This window comes from Pelophylax lessonae, assembly GCF_965119305.1.
Source record: "Pelophylax lessonae genome assembly, chromosome: 3".
NCBI classification, from domain to species: Eukaryota; Metazoa; Chordata; class Amphibia; order Anura; family Ranidae; genus Pelophylax; species Pelophylax lessonae.
In genome coordinates, this window is record NC_138770.1 from 95,791,295 (window position 1) to 95,817,429 (window position 26,135).

General features: G+C 47.1%; 1 protein-coding gene across 1 annotated transcript in view; it reads right to left on the bottom strand.

Moving 5' to 3' along the window:
* The window catches only part of LOC309551584 (squalene synthase-like), a 112,684-nt gene that overhangs the window by 21,649 nt on the left and 64,900 nt on the right, over window positions 1-26,135 (bottom strand). The window contains exon 5 of the mRNA XM_082252223.1: window positions 22,062-22,253. Within this exon, the coding sequence (XP_082108349.1) occupies window positions 22,062-22,253 (192 nt within the window). The remainder of the gene's footprint in view (window positions 1-22,061; window positions 22,254-26,135) is intronic.

A 26,135-nucleotide genomic window follows, 5' to 3' on the forward strand; every position in this document is an offset into this window, starting at 1 on the left:
AACCCCTTCACTACCAGTGTATTTTTACAGTAACAGTGCATATGTATAGCACTGATTACTGTAGAAATGTCACTGGTAACCCCAAAAGTGTAAAAAATGTCAGTCAAGGGTCCGATCTGTCAGCCGCAATGTCGCAGTACCGCAAAAAAAATCGCAGATCGCCGCCATTACACGTTAAAAAAAAAAACAACAAAAATGACAAAAATCTTTCCTTTTGTTAGTAAACTTTTGCGCAAACCAATCAAAATATGCTTTTTGCGATTATTTTTACCAAACATAGGTAGCATAAAACAAATTGGCCGAAAATGTTAAAAAATTTTGATTTTTACATTTTTTTTGGGGGGAATTTCATATAAAAAAAATGTGAAAAATATTGTTATTTTTGCAAAATGTACGCTCTTTTTTTGTTTATAGCGCAAAAAGTAAAAATCGCACGGGTGATCAAATACCACCAAAAGAAAGCTCTGTTTGTGGGAAAAAAAGGACGTCAAATTCGTTTAGGTACAGCGTCGCACGACCGCGCAATTGTCCGTTAAAGTCACGCAGTGCCGAATCGCAAAATACCCCCTGGTCGTTTAGCAGGAAAATCCTCCGGGGCTTAAGTGGTTAAACAATCTCTTTAATTCTTACTATAATGGAGTTATGTTCATAAAAAGTGATTACATTAGTGATACAAAATTAGATACCAAACATACCTAATTCACTAGGTCTAGAAGGCTAATACGACACCCTAGATCAGCCTTTGTCAACCTTTTCAACACATTGGAACCCTTGAAATACATTTCCGGTCTTGTAAAAGGCCTCTCGATAAGACCTACAACTAGCACATCCACCCAAAAGAAAAACAGCACACAGTAACTAGAACCCTGAGCTCCGGTCAGTATTCACACTCTCACAGGATCACCGGATGCCTCCTTCCAGTATCCACCAGACACTTCAGTGAGGGAGAGGTTAATGCCCACAATGCCACACAACAGCTAGACCCTTATAAACTTACACTGGGCAATCCTCAGTGAGCTCTGCAGACCAGCTAATTAGGTGAAATCCCTTGACTGGCTCCAGAAAAAGATTTTTAGAAATATGCCACACTCGGGACCTCCATGAACATGCAGACTGCTGGAGTTTTCTGCCCAGAGGGGCAGAGCATTTTAAGCTGGGGTCACCTCCTGCAGGACTAGACCCAGGACTTAGACCCAGTGCTTACCGCACAGCTGCTCCAGACTTTGGACTATTTAGGAGCAGCTTCCTATGGGTGTTCTGGATGAAGATGAGGAGCAAGGAGTGCCGGTGGGGGACCCGAGAAGAGGAGGACCAGGGCTGCTCTGTGCAAAACCATTGAACAAAATAGGTAAGTATAACCTGCTTATTATTTTATTTTAAAAAAAACAAAAACACAAAGCTTTCCAAACACTTTAAAGGGTGCCTGCTTGAGTAGAATAGAAAAGGAATGAAATGAGTAGCTCAATGAAGTAATAGGAGGCAGCAGGAATGGAGTAGGACGTATATGTAGTTCCAGAAAGAAGGTATAAAGTAGGTAGTCTCCAGGCTTTGCCTAAGTACACTTCTGCTACAAGTAACATTTTTATGCTCATCATCTAGGTAAAGGGGAATTTGAGGCGCCGTATCTAAAAGTGGTAAGTGCAAATAAATGTGATAAATATGCAATGCTAAATATGTGAAAGAATTAAGTGCTAAAATCCATTATTTGAAGATATGCAATATTAGAATGATAAAAAGTCCATTAATTCATCCAATTCTAGAATTCCACCACAGTTGTGACAAGGTGCTCAAACAGGTTCTCTTATTTATAAAGTGCTAGTTCTTGTGTTATCCTTCACCCGTTTATATGAGGGTCGCTCATGAGATGACAAAGGGCCTCTAGGACCCAGCTGGCTCTATTTATATTGAGATAGCCTCCTTGGGGATGGAATGTTAGCACTGGATAGCCCCCTGGGCTCACAATAGAGAATAAAGTGCTTGTCCCATGATCAGATGGTCAGACCATTTTCTCAAAAAATAAAAAATAAAACAGATCATTGCGCATTATAGTTTTGTATTTATTGATTAAAACATCAATAAAAGTAAAAACTCACATTTGAAAGTGCCGAACCAGGCACACATAGACAGAATTAGAGAGGATATCGGAACGCCGCTCAATTCCCGCATGCGTTCAATGCCTTGAGGTCGATCTAGTGGCTGCTACTTCCGGTTTAGTCACATCTGCTCTTTGCTGTAACGCATCTTGGAACACACGCCGGAATTGAGCGACGTTCCAATATTCTCTCCACTGCTGTCTATGTGTGCAGGGTTCAGCACTTTCAAATGTGAGTTTTTACTTCTATTTTTGTTTTAATCAATAAATACAAAATTATATTGCGCAATTATCCGTTTTATTTTTTTGGAAAACAGTCTGTTGATGGAGACAAGGGCCTCTTCCCGACAACCCTGGGCTGTGGTTGTGGGGGTCTGCAGGCAGGGGGGTTTGTCAGAATCTGGAAGCCCCCTTTAAGATCCCCCCCAGATCCTGGCCCCCTCCCTATGTGAATGCTGGGTTGGTGACCACGCCCACGCCCCTTACCTATATAAGAACAGTCAAATGGTGGAGCCTGCAGTGGGCAGTTAGCCTTTGTCACAGGCAGAGCTTTTTTTTTTTTTTTCGGGTCCGCCTTTGGAGGAAAAGCCAATATCCTGGTCACTGAAAAGGAGAATGGATGCACTTTAATCGATTCACACCATGAGATTTACAATTTCCACGTACGATGGGGTATCTGCGGGGCCTGAGGGAATCGGCGCCCCCCCATGTTAAAAATTTCCTGCACCGATCGGCCGTCAGCACTCTTAGCTTGATCAGCAGCTCGGACAGCTTGGTTAGGAGCTCGGACAGCCTGGCCAGTCGCTCGGACAGCTTGGTCAGTCACTCGGACAGCTTGGTCAGTCACTCGGACAGCTTGGTCAGTCACTCGGACAGCCGCGAGTAGGCTGCAAAGCCGCAGGGTAAATTTTTGGCCCAATCCAGCCGCGTGAGGCGTGCATCCGTCGGCAGTACTGTCCGATCAGCTCGGTCAGCTCAGTCAGGCACTCATTCGACTTGATCAGGCACTCGGTCAGGTACCCAGACAGCCGCGAGTAGGCTGCAAAGCCCCGGACTAAATTTTTGGCCCGATCCAGCCACGTGAGGCACAGACCCGCGGATGAAGAGACATCTGCTCCCCCCTAAGCCTATAACCACCGCAGGGAGCCCAAAGGACATCCCTGCCCCAATCACTAACCCCCAGGGGGGGTGGAAACTTGCTCAATAATCCCTGTGTGCGATCCAGATAGTCCGGTCAGCAACAACCGCATCCACTCCCCCTTACTGGAGCAAGGTGGCAAAGCCAGCTCCTACTTCACCACTGGGGGGGGGGGGACGTGGAGGTAGGTTGGGGCCCAAAGACCCCTCAGAGGGGCTGAGGGGAAATGGAAGGGAACCCAGGGGACTGACCATCCAAAGGAGGGGCCCATGTCCACCCTGAGACCGCAAGAGCTTTGAGGGGACACTACTCACCATACCAGCGACAATCGGGTGGGTACAACTCCGGACAGACTACCTCTCCACTCAAAATGGGGGCACTGATGGCCAAGGGGCATGCTGTGACTGAGGCCGAACCAGGTCACCTGCGTCCCGGCGAGGTGTTTTACTCGCTGGCCAGCCCCTGTCCATTGGGGCTCTGTCATGGAGAGGCCTAGCGTGGGCTATAACCTGCACACGTTCGCTGGCCAAACTGGGAGACCTTAAAGCCTCATACACACGCAACGATTGTTGGCCGTGAATTTTCGGCCAACTTCTGAACGGCCGATTGTCGGCTTGTTAGTATGATGCTTCCAACAACCGACTGCAACCTTTCGGCCAAACAAAATCTGGTGTGCATGCTATAAAATTTTTGTTGGCCGTCAACAGAACGGCGGATTTTCCGTCAGTCAGTACAGATTTCGGCAGACAAAAATCAGATGAGCAAGACTGGGCATGCTCAGAGAAGAAAAAACACACAGAAAGTTAACCAGCACATGACATCACTTCTGAAGTTGGTTTTTGTTGGCCGAGAAAATTTGTGTGCAGTCTAGAGCACATTTCAACCAACACAACAACACTGGACAAAAGACGGCCGATCGGTCGGCCAACAATCGTTGCGTGTGTACGAGGCTTAAGGATCTAGGATATCTAATCCAAAACCCAGTCCAGCTGTTGATTGATTGCAGTTTTCTCAGGAACATAACTAGCTAAAAAATTAACATTTTAACAAAGGTTCCCTTTTAACCACTTTACCACCGGAGGATTTTGCTGTCTTACGTCCAGGCCACTTTTTGCGATTCGGCACTGTGCAACTTTACCTGACAATTGCCTGGTCATGCAATGCCGTACCCAAACGAAATTTGCGTCCTTTTTTTCCCACAAACAGAGCTTTCTTTTGGTGGTATTTGATCACCTGTGCGATTTTTACTTTTTGCGCTATAACCAAAAAAAAAAAAATGTAAAAATCTAAATTTTTTATAATTTTAGGCCAATTTCTTTTCTGCTACATATTTTTGGTAAAAAAAAAATCGCAATAAGCGTATTTTGATTGGTTTGTGCAAAAGTTATTGCGTTTACTAACTAAGGGAAAGATTTCTGTCATTTTTGTTTTTGGTGGCGATCTGCGATTTTTTTTGCGGGGCTGCGACATTGCAGCGGACAGATCGGACCCTTGACTGACATTTTTGACACTTTTGGGGGTACCAGCCAGTGACATTACTACAGTAATCAGTGCTATACATATGCACTGTTACTGTAAAAATGACACTGGCAGGGAAGGGGTTAATTTTTATTGGTGATCAAGGGGTTAATGTATGCCTGGTGCTTACTAACATGTGTGGGGGGGGGGGGGTGACTGAGTGACACAGGGACAGATCGCAGGTTCAGCTATGCTGAACCCTGCAATCTGACCCTGTCTGTCACTTAGGAGATCCGCCCGCTTTTACACAAGTGGGCGGATCTCCAGACTCGATTCCCAGACGATCGGGGAAGAGCGGTGGTAATCACCGCCGCTCCTCCCCTGGCCTGACTCCCGCTGTGACTGAATACAGCGGGAGCGAGCCTCCGGCGGCGCGTGCGCGCCGCCCACAAGGGGAGGAGTCCAGCGACGTAGGTCTACGTCGCTGGACGATAACTAACCACTTTGCCGCAGTACAGTCAACGTGACTGGTCGGCAAGTGGTTAAATAAAAAAAAAACAAAGCTAAGACAGAAGTCCCAGCTGGGAACTAGATCCTACTCCTAAACTAGGCAGAAACAAACTGAATCCTATAGCAGAGTGAGTGGGTATATGCCTACAGGGGCTGCCCCATGGGCGTGTAAAGTTTTTTCCTGCCTAGTGTCCTACTCCTGTAGGGGGCAGCATAACCCAATGGTTAAGAATAATATGGAGCTGCGTCTGTCAATGAATGATAGAGAAAAAGTGCAGATTTGCTAGAATAATGAGTGAAATTTATGAAAATATAAAATATACAAAAACTATCAAACCATATTCCCAAAGTCAATGTGTAAACAAAAATTCAAGCAAAAGTTAATTTTATATACACTGCTCAAAAAAATTAAAGGAACACTTTGAAAACAAATCAGATCTCAATTGGGAAAAATATGCTGGATATATGTACTGATATGAACTGGGTATTGCGTTAGGAACGAAAAGATGCCACACTGTTTGATGGAATCTAAAATTATCAACCTACAGATGGCTGAATTCAAAGACCTCCCCCCAAAAATCAAAGTGAAAAAATTATGCAGCAGGCTGGTCCATTTTGCTGAAATTTCATTGCAGCAACTCAAATTGTAACTCAGTAGTTTGTAGGACCCCCACGTGCTTGTATGCATGCCTGACAACGTTGGGGCATGCTCCGAATGAGACGGATGGGGTCCTGGGGGTATTTTCCCCCAGATCTGGACCAGGGCATTACTGAGGTCCTGGACTAGGGTGCAACCAGGCAGCATCGGATGGACCGAAACAATGTCCCAAAGGTGTTCTATTGGATTTAGGTCTGGCGAGCGTGGGGGCCATTCAACGGTATCAATTCCTTCATTCACCAGGAACTGGCTGTATACTCTTGCCACATGAGGCTGGGCATTGTCGTGCACCAGGAGGAACCCAGGACCCACTGCATAAGTGTAGGGTTGGACAACGGGTCCAAGGATTTCATCCCGATTCCTAAAGGCAGTCAGGGTGACATTGTCTAGCCTGTAGAGGTCTGTGCGTCCCTCCATGGATATGCCTCCCCAGACCATCACTGACCCACCACCAAACCAATCATGCTGAAGGATGTTACAGGCAGCATAACGTTCTCCACGGCTTCTCCAGACCCTTTCACATCTGTCACATGTGCTGAGGGAGAACCTGCTCTCATCTGTTAGAGGCCTGCCAATTCTGATGTTCAATGGCAAATCCTAATCGAGCTCCACGGTGCCAGGCAGTGAGCACAGGACCCACTACAGGACGTTGGGCCCTCAGGCCACCCTCATGAAGTTTGTTTCTGATTGCTTGGTCAGAGATATTCACACCAGTGGCCTGTTGGAGGTAATTTTGTAGGGCTCTGGCAGTGCTCATCCTGTTCCTCCTTGCACGGCCCCATCTAGCTCTCCTAGATTAACTTCCTTTCTCCTGGAATCTCCTACATACTCTTGAGACTGTGCTGAGAGACACAGTAAACCTTCTGGCAATGGCACGTATTGATGTGCCATCCTGCAGGAGTTGGACTGCCTGTGAAACCTCTATAGGGTCCAGGTATCGCCTCATGCTATCAGTAGTGACTCTGACGCCAGCCAAATGCGAAACTAGTTAAAAACAGTCCAAAAAAAAAGGAGTAGGGAAAAAAATTTCAGTGGCCTTCACCTGTAAAACCATTCCTGTTTTGGGGGTTGTCTTATTCTTGCCCATCTAGTGCACCTGTTAGTTTCATTTACACCAAAGCAGCTTAAACTGATTAACAACCCCCTCTACTACTTAACTGACCAGATCAATACCCCAGGAGTTTAATTGATTTGATGCTGTACTCCGATTAACAAGTGTTCCATTAATTTTTTTCAGCAGTGTATTATAAAGCCCATCCAGGTGCTGGAAAAAGTGTTCAGTGCTCAAAATACTAAAGTGCTTTAGTATTCTTACCACTATTCTTACCGGGCTTCTTACCAGACAAACATGTTCTCAAAATAATGAGATCAAAAGCGTTTTGTGCATTCCACCCTAGAGAGCTGACTCTCTCATCATCGGATCTCACAGGAGCTCTGCAACCTCGTCAGCCAATTCCAACAGCAGTGTCCCCACCGTAGGAATATAACGCTCAGCCTTCACTCCACCATGAAACTACAGCACAGATATATGTCAGAAGGAAAAAGGAAAAGATATAGTGCTATACTGTAGCGATAATATTTTATTTAAAAAAAGATCACAACTTGCAAACATGAGGAAATACTAAGCAGTAATAACGATTCTCCTGCCTCTCGGCCGCCATACCATATGACATGCCTATGCGTGATGACGTCACAATACTAGCTTCCTTCCCACTAAACGTATGTACATATGTGGTCTCATGAAAGTGAATCTTTATCCGTGGTGCCGCATATATGCACTGCTGTGTTTGTGCTGCACTGACAGCTCCGGGTCTCATACTAATGGTTCCAGTTCCCAATCACCTGATTGCTGTGATATTTCAATATATGTGCTGTGCTCCCAAAATATGAATGTTTAACATGTAATATCACAATTTAAAAATAAAATTACAACTAGAAGAAGTCATGTGACAAACACTCCAAACGAATAAAAAAATATATCAAGTGCAATAATAAAGCAAACACCACCAAATAACAACTTTAGAACATACAAGGCGTGCCTAAAAATTTTGGTAAATGGTCTAAATATCACAATGGCAACATGGGCCAGGTACATGGCTATCCAGAGGCATGTCGAGAAGCGCCACCTAGCATGGAGTCCACGTGACCCTCAGGGTAAACCAGCTGCGGCCAGTCTAACATAGTCAGTGTGAGAGGTAGGAACACAGTGCTATGGAGCAACAAGTGAACATCAAGTTCTGCTCCAAATTGAGGAAATTGGCGACAGGGATGCCTGAAATGTTGGTGTAAGTGTACAGAATGGAAGCTTTGTGTTTACGACTTCAAGCGCTTTTGCGACAGGAAGGAAACGACTGGGGCTGATCCATGTTTTGGGCCGGCCGTCAACAAGCAGAACCCCAGAAATGATCGAGCAAGTGCAACAAATACTGGCATGAGATCGGAGATTGAATCTATGATTGATGGTGGAAGAATTGGGCATTAGCAAGGACATGGTGCACACCATCGTCCACAAAGATTTGGGTAAGCGAAAGATTTGTTCCCGGTTTGTGCCGCACAAGCGGAGATGAACAGAAAGCAAAATGGATGGAAACCTCTGGAGATTATTAACATGTGTGACCAGGATCCATCCTGCGCACTGTGCGATCCATGTGCGTCAATTCTTGGTTTAGCGTGGCGTACCTGTTCTCAATCATCCACCGTACTCCACTGATCTGGCAGACTTCTGTTTCCCCACCTGAAAAGCGTCATAAAAAGGCGCATGTTTTGCGGATGTGGCAGCATTTCAAGAATGTGTGACAGTGGTTCTGCGATCAAATCCTAAAGAAGCCTTTGCTGATAGTTTCCTGTAGCTTTATGAACATTGCCAATAGTGTCAGGGGCGTAACTACAGGGGTTGCAATCGCAACTGGGCCCCATGCTCAAGGGGGCCCATGTGGCTCCCCTATACACCTGAATAGGAGGGGCAGCATGTAGAGAAATCACTGTCCTCCTTTTTCCTTCTGTAGCTGCAGGAGAAAAATGGAGGAGATTGGTTCCTCTGTATGCTGCCCCCCGCCACTTCTCCTATCCAGTATACTTGTGTTCTGCTGTCTCTGGGCCCCTGTGTGCTCCCCTGTGTGCCCCCTTCTGTGCTGCCCCCCCTTCAGAATTCTCCCTTCCCTCTCCTGCCGGCTGCTGCAGGGGATGTGTCACAGTAGAGAACCCAGAAGGGGTCGGTAAATATGTAATTTACAAGCTCCTTCCTTTTCTGAATGGACAGAGTCATAGTCAGTGACATTGTAAAAAAATTAAATAAAATTATAAAAATAATACAATTAAAATACCAAAAAAAAACTACTCCCCACAGTGGGTGATCTTCCAGGATCGCAAAGGTCACATTTGCGACAGGGCCCTGGCATTCCACCACCGTGGGGAGGCCCCAAGATGGCAGGAAGGGGGCCCACTGCAGAACTTGTGAAAGGGTCCCGCTGCGGGACCGTAATAAAGGGCCCCGCAACTAGAGTAAAGGGCCCCAGGGCGCCAGCGGTCCAGGGGGCCCTTCATGGTTTCTTGCACCGGGGCCCTGAAGGTTCTAGTTACGCCTCTGAATAGTGTACTGTGAAGGATGGCGATTATTTTGAAGGCCAATAAAAAGGTATTTTGTTTGTATCTTCGGTCTTGTTTGCTTTTGGATACCATTCACCGAACTTTTTAGACACACTTCATTTAAAGCTCTGTCTTCAGACCAGGGATAAGCTTCGAGTTCGAGTCAAACGTAAGTACAACTTGAACATCAGCTGTTCGCTTGTTCGCTGAACATACAAACAAATGGGGCGCTCGGTGGGAAGTTCGCCCGCCAATGAGCACCCCATAATGCAAAGCACTGCTGCAGTGGATAAATTACTGATGATCTGATGATTGACCAAAGCATGCACATGACCTGTATGCAGAGATGTATAGTAACGAAGTAGAACTACTTAAGTACTGTACTTAAGTACCGAAATGCGGTATCTGTACTTTCCTAGAGTATAATTTTTTTCTCCTACTTCTACTTTTACTTCACTACATTTTTTTGATGATTTCGATACTTCTACTCAAGTATTTTTTTTTTGTGCTGCATAGTTACTCGTTACTTTTAAAAAAAATTACCACTGCCAGAACAGTAGATGGCAGGTTGCATAAAGCTCAAAAAAATGTGTATAATGTCATTTGTAAATCAGCGCATACGAAAATAAAGGCTGTGTATAATAAAAGCTGCTATACCAAATCTTTCCAATAAAAAGAAAATATGATACAAACAAATAAATGGTGCTACAGCGCTTAAAGTGCATCAAGAAACTACTAACAAACACAGGTTAATCATTTGAATAAATCATTTGAAATAATAAAAAACAATATGATGTTCAAACTTTTGACTTCTTTCTTTAATAACTACATAACACAGTACTTGTACTTCTACTTTCAGTACTTGAGTAGAAATTTTTTTTCAAAACTACTGGTACTTTTACTTTTAGTACTTAAGTAGCAAATTTTTTGAAAAAACTACTTGCAATACTTAAGTAAAAAAAATGTTGAATACTTTAGTACTTCTACTTAAGTAACTTTTTCTGCGAGCACTTCCACTTCTACTTAAGTAACTTTTTGATCGAGCACTTGTACTTTTACTCAAGTAGAAATTTCGAGTACTTTATACAAGTCTGCCTGTATGCTTTGGCCAATCACAGCACAGTGCCCTGTCAGAGACATGATTGGCAAAAGGCAGGCTGCCTGTAGCCAATCATGGCTTAGGAGCTAAGTCCACGCCCCACACTATACAAGGCTTCTACTTACATGGCAGCTGTGTATAGTGTATGATAATATAGGTTAGGCAGGTAGTTAGTGGATAGTGAGTTGAGTTAGCTTAGTGCAGTCAGTGTAGTGAACAGGCATACCCCACTTTTATAATGTATAGATACGTTGTAGTCCTGGGCCCCTCTCAGTGCTCCCCAAGTTTTGTGTCCCTGTCACTTATAGTTCGTGAGCAGTGCCATGTCAAGGTGACCAAGATTTCCCATAGATGGCAATGAGCACTGAAAGCTGAAAATTGGTCTAGGCAAGAAGCAGGTGAATGTGCCCTGTATTTAAGTGGTTAAGGAGAATGACAGAATTAAGAAAAGAAAAAAAATGATGTGGGGTCCCCCAAAAATCCATACCAGGCCTTTTGGGTCTGGTACAGTTTTTAAGGGGAACTCCACAGCCAAATTGAAAAAAAAAAAAAAAAACAGCGTGGGGTCCCCCCCAAAATCCATAACAGACCCTTACCTGAGCAAGCAACCTGGCTGGAACCATACCAGGCCGCTTGCCCTCAACATATTAAAGGGGAGAAGAGCCTCTTCCGGACAATCCTGGGCTGTGGTTGTCGGAAACTGCGGGTGGGGGGGGGGGCTTATGGGAATCTGGAAGCCCCCTTTAACAAGGGAGCCCCCGGATCCTGCTCCCACCATTTGAATGGATATCGGGTACATCGTACTCCAAAAAAATAAAAAAAGACGCTCCCGCCTCTTCAAACGCCTCCCACGTAATGAACTGTTTGAGCTGGGATAGCTCTTTTATAGGAAAGAGGCGGGGACACTGCACTGGTGCAGTGAATAAAATTACTGACGTCACATCAGAAGGGGTGGTGCCATCAGGTGATGTAACCGGGTGTGCCTGCTCCTTTCCTATAAAAGAGCTGTCACAGCTCAAACAACTCATTACAGGGGAGGCATGTGAAGAGACGGGACCATCTTTTTATTTTTTTCTATTATTCGGGTGCGGTGGACGACGTGATTGACGATAGATTTACATGGGGGGGGGACTATTTTTTTGTTTTTATTTTTTAGTAAAGGACTTGTCAAAAACTGGCTTTTATAGAGATTATATAATAATATATAATAGCTAGGCTCGACCAATTAAATGAATTAAATTAATAAGTTTAAATATAGTGACAAATGTTTAAATTAAGCACATATAGCAAATATCAAAATATTAGTGTCAAGTGAACAATTAAGGTATAAATATCAGGTGCACTAACTTATTAAACAACACTCATAAAAAGTAGATGTGCACATAGATATAAATAGACCCTTGAGAACGTCAGCTGCGCGCTGAGGAAACGCGTTGGGACGGCTGATCGCAATCACGTTGCCACGTCATTTCCGGCTCCGGGTGGAACGCAAACCGGAACGCGGAAGCGGCGTTCATCTGGCATTCGGCTTGTATTGTCTTTTTCTCTTACGACTGTCGCCGCCTCTCCATATTCGTCACTATGGGGTTATTGACCTTTGCTCCGTAGGAGTAGCTAGGCAACAGAATATGTCAATATTAAAGCTTTTAGCATATCCCACCCCCAGGGGGTGGTCCCCTCAGTCAATACCCTCCTGCTTCCTGTTCCATACCTCAGTTTCATTGTCTAGCTATCAGGAGTAGCAGGCGGTTTCTGTGCTGGGGCTTTTTGTCTCAGCCTTTATCTTCTTTTTGATTTTATTTGAGTGTTTTTCTCTCTCTTTACTTAGCTGTTAATTTTTTCAGCATTAGTTAGTTCTTCTGATGAAGAGGATCGTGCGGGCTGGGTCTCGGGCTGGCCCCCCTGGTCGCAGGTTGTGGGCCAGTGGCTTCCCAGCCTGCCATCGAGCGTTCAGTCAGGTTTTCTCCTGGCATGTGTGAACGACCCATCCCTGTTCGCTGCAGGGATGCTGCGGTGAGGTGGCTACCTCACTGGACGCCATGCGGTTTCGCACCGCAGTTCTACTGCGTCCTGGCTGCGACTCTCCCTGTCCTCTGTGCAGCGGCTTGATCGCTTGTGCGGGCTCCCCACGCCATTCAGAAGGTAAGTGTTCTCTGTGTGGGGACCTGTCTGTTTAGTGGGTGTCAGTCTGGGACTGTGTAACCCTGCTTTTCTGTACACACTATTGGGCTCCCTGTCTGGTTTGCTGCCTTCTGTGGGCTGCAAGGAGGGGGGCTATCCTGCACTGTTCTGTGTTACAGGCTGTGTGTTTTTCTGTGTGACATGCTGTATGCTGTGGGGCATGATGTGAGACATGTTTGTGCATACATGCGGCGTCCGCTGCTGCGGTCCGCCATTTTTTATTATTACTGCAGGCGTATGATGGCCATTACTGTATGAGGAGAGCGGCGTTTTTGGCGCCAAGTGCCGCCATTTTGGCGGCGATCGCTCAGGCCACATGTCAGCGCTGCATGCTCTGCCTTTGCAGTCCCCCACCGGCGGCCATGTTTGTGGAGCCTTCCATAGGCTTTATAGGAGCGGTCTGTATTGCATCACTTCCTTTGCCCTGAGAACAGCGATCGATACAGCAGCCTGAGTGATCTCTCCAGGTTTACTTTCCTTATTCCTGAATTCCTTGCCTAAGTTTTGTACTTCTCCCTGTGGGGGTCGGTGTGTGCTGTGTGTGTGCGGTGGGCTACGCTCGCCGCGATCTTAAAGGGGCAGTACCCCTTTTTTTCTTGCAAAATTTTGGGGCATGGATTCTCAGGAAAGCAAATTTCCTCCCACTTTAGTGGGGGGCCAAGGGTCTGCTGCTTCCCCCGAGGGGGGCGATTTGGCTACCATTGTGGCTAACCTAGCTGCTCAGGTGCAGATGCTTGTGGCTGCTCAATCCACAAAACGGCCCAGAGTTTCAATTTCCTCTGATTCAGAGGGCGATGGTGATGGGGCTGCTATGGCTGGGGTCCCCTTATCGGGGTCCCGTTCGTCCCTGGACCTTGTAGGGTCGGAAGGGGAGGCAGAGGTTGAAGGGGTTGATGATTCCCCCCCTGGCTCGTCTGAAGAGCTTGCAATCATGGATGAATTGGTTGCTTCTATCAAACAAACACTGCATTTGCAGGATGAACCATGTCCTCCTGCCATCCTGGCCTCTTATGGGACGCAGCGGAGACGCAAGTCATCGCAGGTTTTTCCTTGCACTGAGGATTTTCAGCGCGCTGTTAGTGAACAATGGCGCAATATAAAGAAGCCTTTTGCTGTGCCAAGTAGGTTCAAGCTGCGTTATCCCTTCACACCCGCCACTGATGAACGTTGGTGTGTGCCGCCTCCGGTGGATCACGCGGTGGCGGTTTTGAATAAATCTACTGCGATTCCGGCGGAGGATACCCCGGTGTTCCGGGATCCCACGGACAGGAGACTGGAGTCTCTTGCCCGCCATACTTACTCGGTTACCGGTTCCATGCTAAGAGCTATTTTTACTTCCCTTATGGCAGCTCAGGCTGTCGCGAATTGGACGCAGGTGCTCAGGCGTGTCCTGGTGGCTGATTCTGCCCCGCCGACAACGTTGGCTATGGTGGATCAAATTCATCAGCGTGTCATGTACTTGTGTGATGCGGACTTCGATATAGTCCCTTTGGCTGCACGTGTGCACAGCGTGGCGGTGTTGACACGCCGCTTGATTTGGCTGAAATGTTGGTCTGTGGACCAATCTTCTCGCAAAACTTTAGCTAATCTACCCTATACGGGATCTCGCCTTTTTGACCACTCCTTGGATACGCTGATAAAGGGGATCACTGGGGGTAAGAGCACGCTCTTGCCCCAGTCTCACAAGGCTAAGGTTACTCAAGGTAAGAAGCATGCTTCGTTTAGACCCTCTCAGGGGTCCTTTCGTGCCTTTCGGTCACACTATAAGGGCAAACCTTTCAAAGGTCAAGGCTCCCAAAAGAAGCCGTGGACAGGTAAGCAGAAGTCCGGCCAGTCCGGGTCCGCTGCCCATAACAATGTGGCCTGAAGGGGCGCCCCCACCCAGTTCTGGGGTGGGGGGACGTTTGCTCGGTTTTCTTCAACCCTGGCTGGCCCGCGTTCGGGACAGGTGGGTTCAGGAGTTTGTTCGGTCCGGTTACAAGATCGAGTTTCTCTCTCGGCCGGCGAGCAGATTTTTTCCCTCAAATCTTCAACTGTCTCCGGAGCGTTTGCGAGATCTGCACCTGGCGGTGCGGGACCTGCGGGCTCAGGGAGTGGTGGTTCCGGTGCCTCATCGGGACAGATTTCGGGGGTTTTATTCAAATCTGTTCACTGTGCCCAGAAAGGAGGGCAAGGTACGTCCAATTCTGGACTTAAAAGCCCTGAATCGCTTTGTGCGGGTTCGCAAGTTCCGCATGGAATCCCTGCGCTCAGTGGTGGCTGCTCTAGTTCCGGGAGAATTCATGGCATCCATCGATTTGAAGGATGCGTTCCTTCACATCCCCATTTTCGAGGGTCACCAGAGGTACCTTCGATTCGCCATTGCGGAGGATCATTACCAATTCGTGGCGCTGCCTTTTGGTCTCGCTTCGGATCCGCGGGTGTTCACCAAGGTGGTTGCACCGGTTCTGGCTTTATTGAGAGCCCAGGGCATCTCGGTCCTGGGGTATCTGGACGACATTCTGGTTCGGTCTGCGACCAGTCGGGGTCTGGTGAAAGACCTGTCCGTCACGATGCAAACTCTACAGGAGTTTGGTTGGACGATAAACTTTCCAAAATCGACGCTATGCCCGTCGGTTCGTCTTCCCTACCTGGGAATGATCCTGGACTCTGTTCAGGCGAAGGTCTTCCTGCCGGAAGACAAGCTCAGGACACTTCAGGAAGAAGTCAGGTCCCTCCGGGACGTTCCGTGCTCGTTCCTCCGGACGGGCATGAGGTGTCTGGGATTGATGGTCTCGGCTTTTGAGGCGATTCCCTTTGCCCAGTTTCACACAAGGGGTCTCCAAGCGGAGATCCTGTCCAGGTGGGACGGGCGACCACAATCTCTGGATCTTCAGATCTCGTTGAGTCCTCGCACCAGAAGGGATCTTCTGTGGTGGCTACAGTCCCCGGGGGTGTTGGGGGCAAGTCTTTTCGCCCTCTTTCGTGGACGGTGATCACCACGGATGCCAGCCTGTTGGGCTGGGGTGGTGTTCTGGACGTTCTGTCCGCCCAGGGTACTTGGTCGGAGGGGGAATCCTCCCTTCCGATCAACATTCTGGAATTACGGGCGATAAATCTCTGCCTTCGACGTTGGACGGACAGGCTTCAGGGCCGTCCGGTTCGGGTGCAGACGGACAATGCCACAGCGGTGGCCTACATCAACCACCAAGGGGGCACCAGGAGTGCCCGAGCGGCTCGGGAGGTGGCCGACATTCTATCTTGGGCCGAGACGCACGTCCCGGCGATCACGGCAGTTCACATTCCGGGGGTGGAGAACTGGCAGGCGGATTATCTGAGTCGCCAGACCCTGGACCAGGGGGAATGGTCACTCCACCCGGATGTCTTCCAGATGTTGTGCGCGAAGTGGGGTCTTCCAGATGTGGCCCTGTTCGCGTCTTGTCTGAACAACAAGGTGGGAAGGTTCGTGGCAAGGACGCGCGATCCTCGGGCAGATGCGTCGGACGCATTAGTGGCTCCGTGGCATCAGTATCGACTGATGTATGCATTCCCACCGATTCAGCTACTATCCAGGTTCCTTCGCAGGTTGTCCTCGGAACCGCTCACGGTGATTCTAGTGGTGCCAGACTGGCCTCGCCGGTCTTGGTACGCAGACCTCGTGAATCTGGCGGTCGACGTTCCATGGCGTCTGCCTCTTCGAGAAGATCTTCTGTCTCAAGGACCGATATTCCATCCTGCTTTACAGTCGCTGGCTTTGACGGCCTGGCTGTTGAAACCGAGGTCCTGAGGGATAGGGGTCTCTCCCGGAGGTCATTCACACTTTGATCAACGCTAGAAAGACTTCTTCGGGGAAGGTTTACTACCGTACTTGGAAGGCCTATTTTGCCTGGTGTAAGTCCAGGGGGTTTTCCCCTCGCTCATACTCGGTGTCTAGGGTGTTGTCTTTTCTTCAAACGGGTGTGGACCAGCGTTTGGCGTTGGCCACGATTAAGGGTCAGATTTCTGCCCTGGCCGTTCTCTTTCAACGCCCTGTGGCGTCTAATTCTTTGGTTAGCACCTTTGTTCAAGGGGTGCGACACCTGGTCCCTCCTAGGAGGGAGCCTTTGCCTCCATGGGACTTGAACCTCGTTCTGTCCGTGTTGCAACATGCTCCCTTTGAAAAGATCAGGGAGATCTCGTTGCCTCTGTTGTCCAAGAAGGTCGCCTTTTTGGTGGCGATCACTTCGGCTCGCAGGGTGTCGGAGCTGGCGGCCTTGTCCTGCAGCTCTCCCTACTTGGTGATTCACTTGGATAAGGTGGTCTTACGACCTAACCCTTCTTTTCTTCCGAAGAGGATCTCGGAATTTCACCTCAATGAGGACATTGTCTTGCCTTCACTTTGCACGAAGCCTAGACATCCGAAGGAGGTGGATTTACACTCCTTGGATGTTGTTCGGGCGATCAGGGTTTACCTGTCATCGACTAAATCCTTTCGCAAGACGGATTCGCTATTTGTCCTTCCAGAGGGACCTCGGAAGGGCTTGGCGGCGTTGGCTTCTACCATCGCCAAATGGATCAGACAGACTATTTAACAGGCATATGTTTTGAAGGGAAAAGTTCCCCCTATGCCTGTGAAGGCGCACTCTACCAGATCTCTGAGTACGTCTTGGGCCTGTCATCATCGGGCTTCTGTGGCCCAGGTGTGTAAGGTGGCGACTTGGTCGTCCGTTCACACCTTCTCAAAGTTCTACAAAGTGGATGTTCAGGCATCGGCAGATGCTTCTTTTGGCCGCAAGGTTCTTAGTGCGGCAGTGCCTTAGGGTCCCTTATTTTTTGGGCCCTTGGCTGTTTGGGATGTTTTTATCCCTGGGTAATTTGTTTTTCCTGGGTTGTTGCTCCTGTTGAGCAAAGTTTTTTTCATGCTGCCCAGATGGTTTCCTTCCTTTGGTAAGGTTCCTTTTTTTCTGCTGTGGGTACTGCGTTGCCTTAGGCGCGGCTGCGTTTCCCACCACTCATGTATGCACTGCTTTGGGACGCCCCCATAGTGACGAATATGGAGAGGCGGCGACTGTCGGAGGACGTAAGAGAAAACAGAATTTTTGTAAAATCTTACCTGTAAAATTCCTTTCTCTGAGTCCTCCGACAGTCGCCGCCCCCGCCCCTCTTTTGGGGTTTTGTTTATGTACTCTACTGCTATTCTACTGAAACTGAGGTATGGAACAGGAAGCAGGAGGGTATTGACTGAGGGGACCACCCCCTGGGGGTGGGATATGCTAAAAGCTTTAATATTGACATATTCTGTTGCCTAGCTACTCCTACGGAGCAAAGGTCAATAACCCCATAGTGACGAATATGGAGAGGCGGCGACTGTCGGAGGACTCAGAGAAAGGAATTTTACAGGTAAGATTTTACAAAAATTCAGTTTTACCGCTTGAACCTAGAAACCACACTGTAAGTGTTATTCTTTTAATAAATGTTGTTGTACCGATATACTTCACTATGGAGTCTCTTCTTGTCATCTCTACATGATCTATGGGAGCTCTGTATCCTGGCATTGAAAACACTCCAAGGTGGATGACTTAGACTCGGTTGGATTAACACATTGGAGATTGGCTTTATACCCTGTCCTACATTTGCGCAACAAGGCTTCTACTGACCCCCTATAATTTGGTAAGCAGTTTGACACACCGGGTGGTCCTGCGTTTGGTGGAGGTGTTGTTATCAGAAGAAGCACTATCATAGGACCCTTCAGATATTCCATTAATACTTGAACGGTGCTATTTGGACTGTTTCCTGTGGTCCATTATCTATTGTTGGGCCTTTTGTTTGCACAAATTTATTCTATCAGTCACTTTGCACTTTAGAACACATATTTATTTATTTATTTATTCATTATCTCCCATATTAGTAATTATCTACTATTACATCAATTTATATCTATGTGCACATCTACTTTTTATGAGTGTTGTTTAATAAGTTATTGCACCTGATATTTGTACCTTAATCATTCACTTGACACTAATATTTTGATATTTGATATATGTGCTTAATTTAAATATGTGTCACTATATTTAACCTTATTCATTTAATTTAATTAATTTAATTGGTCGAGCGCAGCTATTATATATTATTATATAATCTCTATATATCTCACGTGTTCATACGTTTACGCTGGGGCTCCCAGTTCTTTGAATTTTTAGAATTTTTGATTTTTTGAATTCTTTGAATCAATCACAACATTTATCCATTTGGGTTTTTCTTAGTCACAACTCTCCACTGTGCGGGTACTGTTGGTGCTTAACACCAATATTTTTCAAAAACTGGCTTTTGTCTTTATTTTTCATGTACACTTTTTTGGTGAATGGGTAGGGGTACGATGTACCCAATATCCATTCATATGGGGGGGGGCGGGATCTGGGAGCCCCCTGGTTGAAGGGGGCTTCCAGATTCCAATAAGCCCCCCACCCGCAGACCCCGACAACCACAGCCCAGGGTTGTCCGGAAGAGGCTCTTTTCCCCACGACGAGCAGCTTAAGGGAGCACCCTCCCCATGTTGAGGGCAAGCGGCCTGGTATGATTCAGGAGGGGGGCCTCTTCTGCCTCGCTCCCACCCCCCCCCCCCCCATCCTGGCCAGCCAGGCTGCTTGCTCTGATAAGGGTCTGGTTTGGATATTGGGAGGGGATTCCGCACCTTTTTTTTTTTTCAATTTTCAAGGGGTTCCCCTAAAATCCGTACCAGACCCGAAGGGCCTGGTATGGACTGGGGGGGGGGGGGTTTCCATGTTTTTTATCTGTATTGCCGGGAGCTGACAATACATTACAGCCGTGAGCAAGTTTAAATTACATTTTTTCGTTTAGAAATGCCAGTATTCCCACAACAGGCTACCTGCATCATACAAATGCGCGACTTTAAGGGGATTTTTCATTTTTATGGTTTCACTTTAAGCATTATTAAAATCACTGCTCCTGTAAAAACTATAGTTTTTCAAAAAATGTTTGCATTGATGCATGTCCCCCAGGGCAGTACCCAGGTCCCCATACACTTTTTTGGGGCAATAACTTACATTTAAGCCTTTAAAATTAGGACTTTGATTTTTCATGTTCAAGTCCCATAGACTTCAATGGGGTTCGAAAGTTCTAATGAACTTTTCCCCCGTTCATGGTGTTCAGGTGCGAACCGAACAGGGGGGTGTTCGGCTCATCACTACTGCAGACTATTGGGTCTCATCCATTCAGTTAGATGCACACAACTTCCTACTCAATGCAGCAGCCCTGCTTTAAAGGATCTGTAGCGCTACCTCCACAGGAGCCACTTAGTACGATGGGTTCTCTGTTCTGCCACGACTCATTAAGCGGCTCGGTCCCACTAACACACCAGTGCAACCACATATACAAAAAAATAACACATACACATATGTGGTATCACTGTGATCATCAGCAGCAGAAGAATTTATTTGGATTGTTTTCTGGTGCTAGGTCATGGTAATAGCAAAAAATAAACTGCGGGCTCCTGTGGAAGGGAGTGTTAAGGTTTTAAGGTCCCTAGGGTCTTTTCCCATAGTTGCACCCACAGGCAGGCACACAATCACTCCATCGGCTCAAAGAGCAGTCCAGGGGTATGCTTTTCTGATGCTTTATTGCAGAATTTGAACTTGGATAGGAGCAGGGTAACTGTGGGATACTCCGGTAACTCTAGCAGTGATGTAAGGACACTAACCTTCCTCCTAATATTATGAGTAGAGTCCTTGCACAAGCAGTTAATGTACTGAGCTATTCCAGGACACTAGGCACAATGTCCCCTTTTTGAGTATGCCAACTCACACTTGGAGGGATAGCAGCAGCACACTCTCAGGGATCTCTCACACCAGTCTGTTCTCACTAATGTACTTGAAGAATTGGTTGCTGCCAGCCAATATTGTCCAGACACTTTTCCAGTGCTACCAAACCAGTTGGCTCCAGCAACTTTTCGGTAGATTAAGGCTTCCCCCAGCTACTATGGCTGAGACCTTGATGAGCAGCAGACACATTAAAGGCTTACCGAGAGGGCAAATAGTCCCCCCTCCCTAGGTTTTAACCTCCTTTTCTAGGACAGGGCACCTCTGTTCCAAGTGTAGCACCCTCCTAGGTAGATGCTAGTGAGAGAGTATAGCTTTGTGCTCTGTCTGCTTACCAGAGGGACTGCAGGTATATCTATATTGTTCTCTGCCTACCAGAAAGCAGGATCTGTTAGTGAGGTCTGGTCGTTGTGCTCAGTATGCAATTCATTCAGTCTAGAGAGTGTTTCACACTGGTTGAAAAGGGAGGCATGTTGGACAGTGAGAGGAAACCTGACGAATGGGTGCATAGGCTTTTGATACAGTCCTGGTGATTGGCAGAGGGCAGGTCGCCTCGGTGCATTCTGGGATAATGTATAAAAAAAAAGCCAGGAGCACATGTGCTGTGGGGTCTTTTGCTGGAGAACAGAGTCTCGGAAAGAGGGGGCGGCTGCCTCCTCCTCTGTAGAGGTGCCATGCGGTCGCAGGAGGTCATCCTGAGGGCCTGAGGAATGGTTGAGAGGAGCTGAACACAGAGGTCCAGGAAAGCTGACTGAGAGGGGAGGCACTGGAGACCCTGGGACCACAGTATCGTGAGTACAGGGACTCGTTTCAAGGGGCCTAGCCTGAGGGGGGCCACTGCTGCATGTAGGATAGTCAGTGGACGGGTTTTAGCAGGTTAAGAAAAAGAGGATGCTAGGGAGAGTGTTATGAAGCTAAATGTCTATTCACAGAGTTGTCTTGGGAGAGGAGACTCAACTACAAATTCATTCATAGTGGCAGGGTGAATCAACAGCCTGGCTGTACCAGAAGATAGGAGTCTTCAACATTGTGCATAGTTAAAATGGTCAACATTGTGCATAGTTAAAATGGAGTATCTCACTATTTCCTTCTCCTATCCCCAAATTATACCCCTGGACTGATTATTGGAGCAAGCTGAAGAGGGAAAAATTGAGAGCTTTATTTGCTAGGACTGTGTGCTGGTAACTCAGGGGGACCCGTAAAGTGAATATCTGGCAGTCATTACGAGGGGCAGTGCTACACAAGTATCAGAAATTATACACTGCCCAGCCACCATCTGGGCACACTCTCCCCTGGAATTGGTCAGGGTTGCATATAAAATTCAGGTGCATGATTTAATTCTCCTAGCCCTCTATCTTCCAGAAAGACAGGGGGAAGCAGTCAACCCTGCAGCCAGTGGAACACAGAACAGATCAACTGAATACAGTAGGCCAGTACCTAAGTTTACCTAAACTAGCACCTGTTTAAGAGGATGCTACACAGCTAAATTTCAAATTTACCATTTTCTGCCAATTTTTCTTAGGTAGTGAGAAGAAGACCATACTCGCCTCTTTTGGCCAGAATCCTTGGCCGTTCAGCTGGTCTTCCAGGAAATCACGGATGATGTTGGTTTTCTGCATTAACAGACCAAAAGAGTTTGACAACCTCTTATCCTCTATTATAATGGGATCCTCCAGCCCCGCGACAGAGACTATTGCTGACAGGGCACGTATCAACGAACAGGATACATAATCACAGTACTGTGGGGGGAAATTTAAAAGAGCTTAGAGGAAGCATATAGTGAATTTTATGCATTTTATTTCATTATTCTGTCCTGTGTTTAAAGAAATGTGTTTTTTTTTTTAGTCAGGGAAATATGTTAAATATAAGTATTCCATATTTACCACTTCTTGCAATTCAATAGATGGCTCTAAGCTAGGTTAGCTGACTTTTTATCTTGTTTTATATTTGTCAGAGCCTCTACTGACTATATAATACCCACTTGAAGCCTTAAGGCCCGTACACACGAGTGGAAATTCGGCCGGGAATTTTCGTCCGACGACCGATCTGCCGATTTTCAGCTTGTTAGTATGGTGCTTCCGACAACCGACTCCGACTTTTCGGCCGAAAAAAATCCTGGTGTGCAGGCTATAAATTTTTTGTTGACCGTCAAAACACGTCCAATTTTCGTCTCATTGGTACAGATTTCGATGGGGAAAAATCTTATGAGCAAGACTAGGCATGCTCAGAGATGAAAGAACACATACAAACAATCCAACACATGACATCACTTCTGAAGTAGAATTCTGTCTTGCGGGAAAATTCGTGTGCAGTCTAGAGCACATTCCAACCAACAGACACCACTCTGGACAAAAGACGGACGACCGGTCGGCGGAAATTCGTTGCGTGTGTACGAGGCTTTACACCTTTTACCTCTTAATAGCTCTGTACCCATGAGTGTCATTAACCACTTCTGGACTGGAAGGTTTTACCCCCTGAATGACCAGGCCATTTATTGCGATTCAGCACCGCGGTACTTTAAACGGACAATTGCGACGCTGTACCCAAATAAAACTGATGTCCTTTTTTTCCCACAAATAGAGCTTTCTTTTGGTGGTATTTGATCACTTGTGCTATAAACAAACAAAAAAAGGGCGATAATTCTGAAAAAAAAAAAACAAAAAAAAAAAAAACAATATTTTTCACATTCTGCTATAAAACATTCCTGATAAAAAAAAAATAAAAAAAAAAAAGTAAAAATCTAATTTTTTTCTTAATTTTAGGCCAATTTGTATTCCGCTACATATTTTTGGCAAAAGTTACTGTGTCTACAAACTAGAGGAAAGATTTGTTATTTTTATTTATTTATTTATTTTTACTAGTAATGGCGGCGATCAGAGATTTTTAGCAGCACTGCGACATTGCGGCAGACAGATCGGATCCCTGACATTTTTGGGGGGGACCAGTGACATTACTACAGTAATCAGTGCTAAAATATGCACTGTTACTGTAATAATGACACTGGCAGGGAAGGGGCTAACTCAGGGGCGATCAAAGGGTTGAGTGAATGCCTAGGGGGTGTTTTCTAACTGTGGAGGGGATGGGCTTGTGGAATCAACACAGAGACCTGTGATCCTAAATAGGAGGAACACAGGCACTCTGTGTTTATTCCAGAGAGAACGACGGTCTGCTGTGTTTACAACAGCACACCGCTGTTCTCTCTCTCCACAGGGAACGATCGCGGGTGCCCCCGGCAGTAATCGCGGCCACTGGACCAATAAGTCAGCTTCCCCGCTGGCTAATGGGGGTGCGCGCACCCAGGATTACTCCAGTGGATCGCCATACAGGTACGACGATTCATGCCATCGAGCCACCCTGCCAAGGGTGTAGGAACCCACACAAATCTGGGGGGGACAGCATTTTTACTCGCCAGGTATATGCGCGCAAGCCCCTTTCAATGCAGAGCGCCACAGCATTGTCCCCAATCACTGCAGAGCACCACAGCATTGTCCCCAATCACTGCAGAGTGCCCACAGCATTGTCCCCAATCACTGCAGAGCACCACAGCATTGTCCCCAATCACTGCAGAGTGCCACAGCATTGTACCCCAATGATTGCAGAGTGCCCACAGCATTGTACCCCAATGATTGCAGAGTGCCACAGCATTGTCCCCCAATCAATGCAGAGACCAGCGTGCGTGCTCCCTTCAACCCAATGCACTTACCTGGCGGCGGCTCGGCTATCGGCGGCGGCGGGAAGGTTAGTGGCTTCTCCCTCGTCCTCTTCTGTGGTGGGAACCGGCGGGCGGCCTCTCCTCTTTTCTGCAGCGGGAACCGGCGGGAAGGTGAGCGGCGGTGACGGTAAGTGACTGACGTACGCACCGGCACCGCCCCCATTGCAACGTCATGGATCGGATGTCCTGGATGATGATTGGTCCAGGCTGGAGACTGGACCAATCACAGCCAGGACATCACGAAGGTGGGGGTGGCCAAGCGCTCTTTCCTGCGCCCAGGTTACGCCCCCAGAAGGCAGCAAATCGGCGCCTTTCTGGGTCGTAAACCCCACCCCCCCTTTAGCCACCACATAGGCTGGAACACCGGCGACAGGGGCATTGCTAGGTGAGAAAAAGACCAGGGGCTTCAGCCCAAACCTAAATTTGATGACCCCGCCCACATTTTAAAGTAAGTCCCGCCCAAGCTCCACCCAATGCCCCATCATAAAATTTTATAAAATGTGACCACACGCATGTTAATCTCTCAACTTTCCAATCTCCACTTTTACTTGTAACTCTTCCCTTAAAAGCAATTGAGAGCACCAATTATGGCAATCAGGGTGTCCTATGCAGAAGCCTTTCTGGAGGCTCCTATGGAACTGCTTAAGTCATTTTCGAAATAGCAGAGGTCCCAGAACATCCACAACACACAAGAGAAATTCATTTCCCAATAGCCTAGATGAAGCACCAACACCAAATCTTTCCAAATTAGCTGTAACAAGAAAATGGTGAGTCAGTCCCTCTATGACTTCCTGGGAAAGTTGAACATCAAGAGCTTGTTCAAGAAACAATGCACAAAACAAAATGTTACTTATCTGACATCACACTAGCAAAAGGTGAATTCTAATTGGTTGTCACAGGGTTTAGGGTGCCTTTGTACAGTTTCAGTAAATTAGGTTGAAAGGCTGCAGACATCATACAGGAGATGGTCAGAGACTGTGGACGTGATACACGAGATGTTCAGAGACTGTGGACGTGATACACGAGATGGTCAGAGACTGTGGACGTGATACAAGAGATGGTCAGAGACTGTGGACGTGATACAAGAGATGGTCAGAGACTGTGGACGTGATACAAGAGATGGTCAGAGACTGTGGACGTGATACAAGAGATGGTCAGAGACTGTGGACGTGATACAAGAGAGGGTCAGAGACAGTGGACGTGATACAAGAGATGGTCAGAGACACTGGACGTGATACAAGAGATGGTCAGAGACACTGGACGTGATACAAGAGGTGGTCAGAGACACTGGACGTGATACAAGAGGTGGTCAGAGACACTGGACGTGATACAAGAGATGGTCAGAGACTGTGGACGTGATACAAGAGAGGGTCAGAGACACTGGACGTGATACAAGAGATGGTCAGAGACACTGGACGTGATACAAGAGATGGTCAGAGACACTGGACGTGATACAAGAGATGGTCAGAGACACTGGACGTGATACAAGAGGTGGTCAGAGACTGTGGACGTGATACAAGAGGTGGTCAGAGACTGTGGACGTGATACAAGAGATGGGCAGAGACTGTGAACTTGATACAAGAGATGGTCAGAGACACTGGACGTGATACAAGAGATGGTCAGAGACTATGGACGTGATACAAGAGATGGTCAGAGACTGTGGACATGAAAAAATAGATGGTTAGAGACTGCAGACGTGACAAAAGAGATGGTTGGAGACTGCAGACGTGACAAAAGAGATGGTTGGAGACTGCAGACGTGACAAAAAAGATGGTTAGAGACTGAGGACATCATACAGGAGATTGTCAGAGACTGCGGACATGATACAAGAGATGGTCAGAGACTGCGGACATGATACAAGAGATGGTCAGAGACTGCGAACATGATACAAGAGATGGTCAGAGCAGTG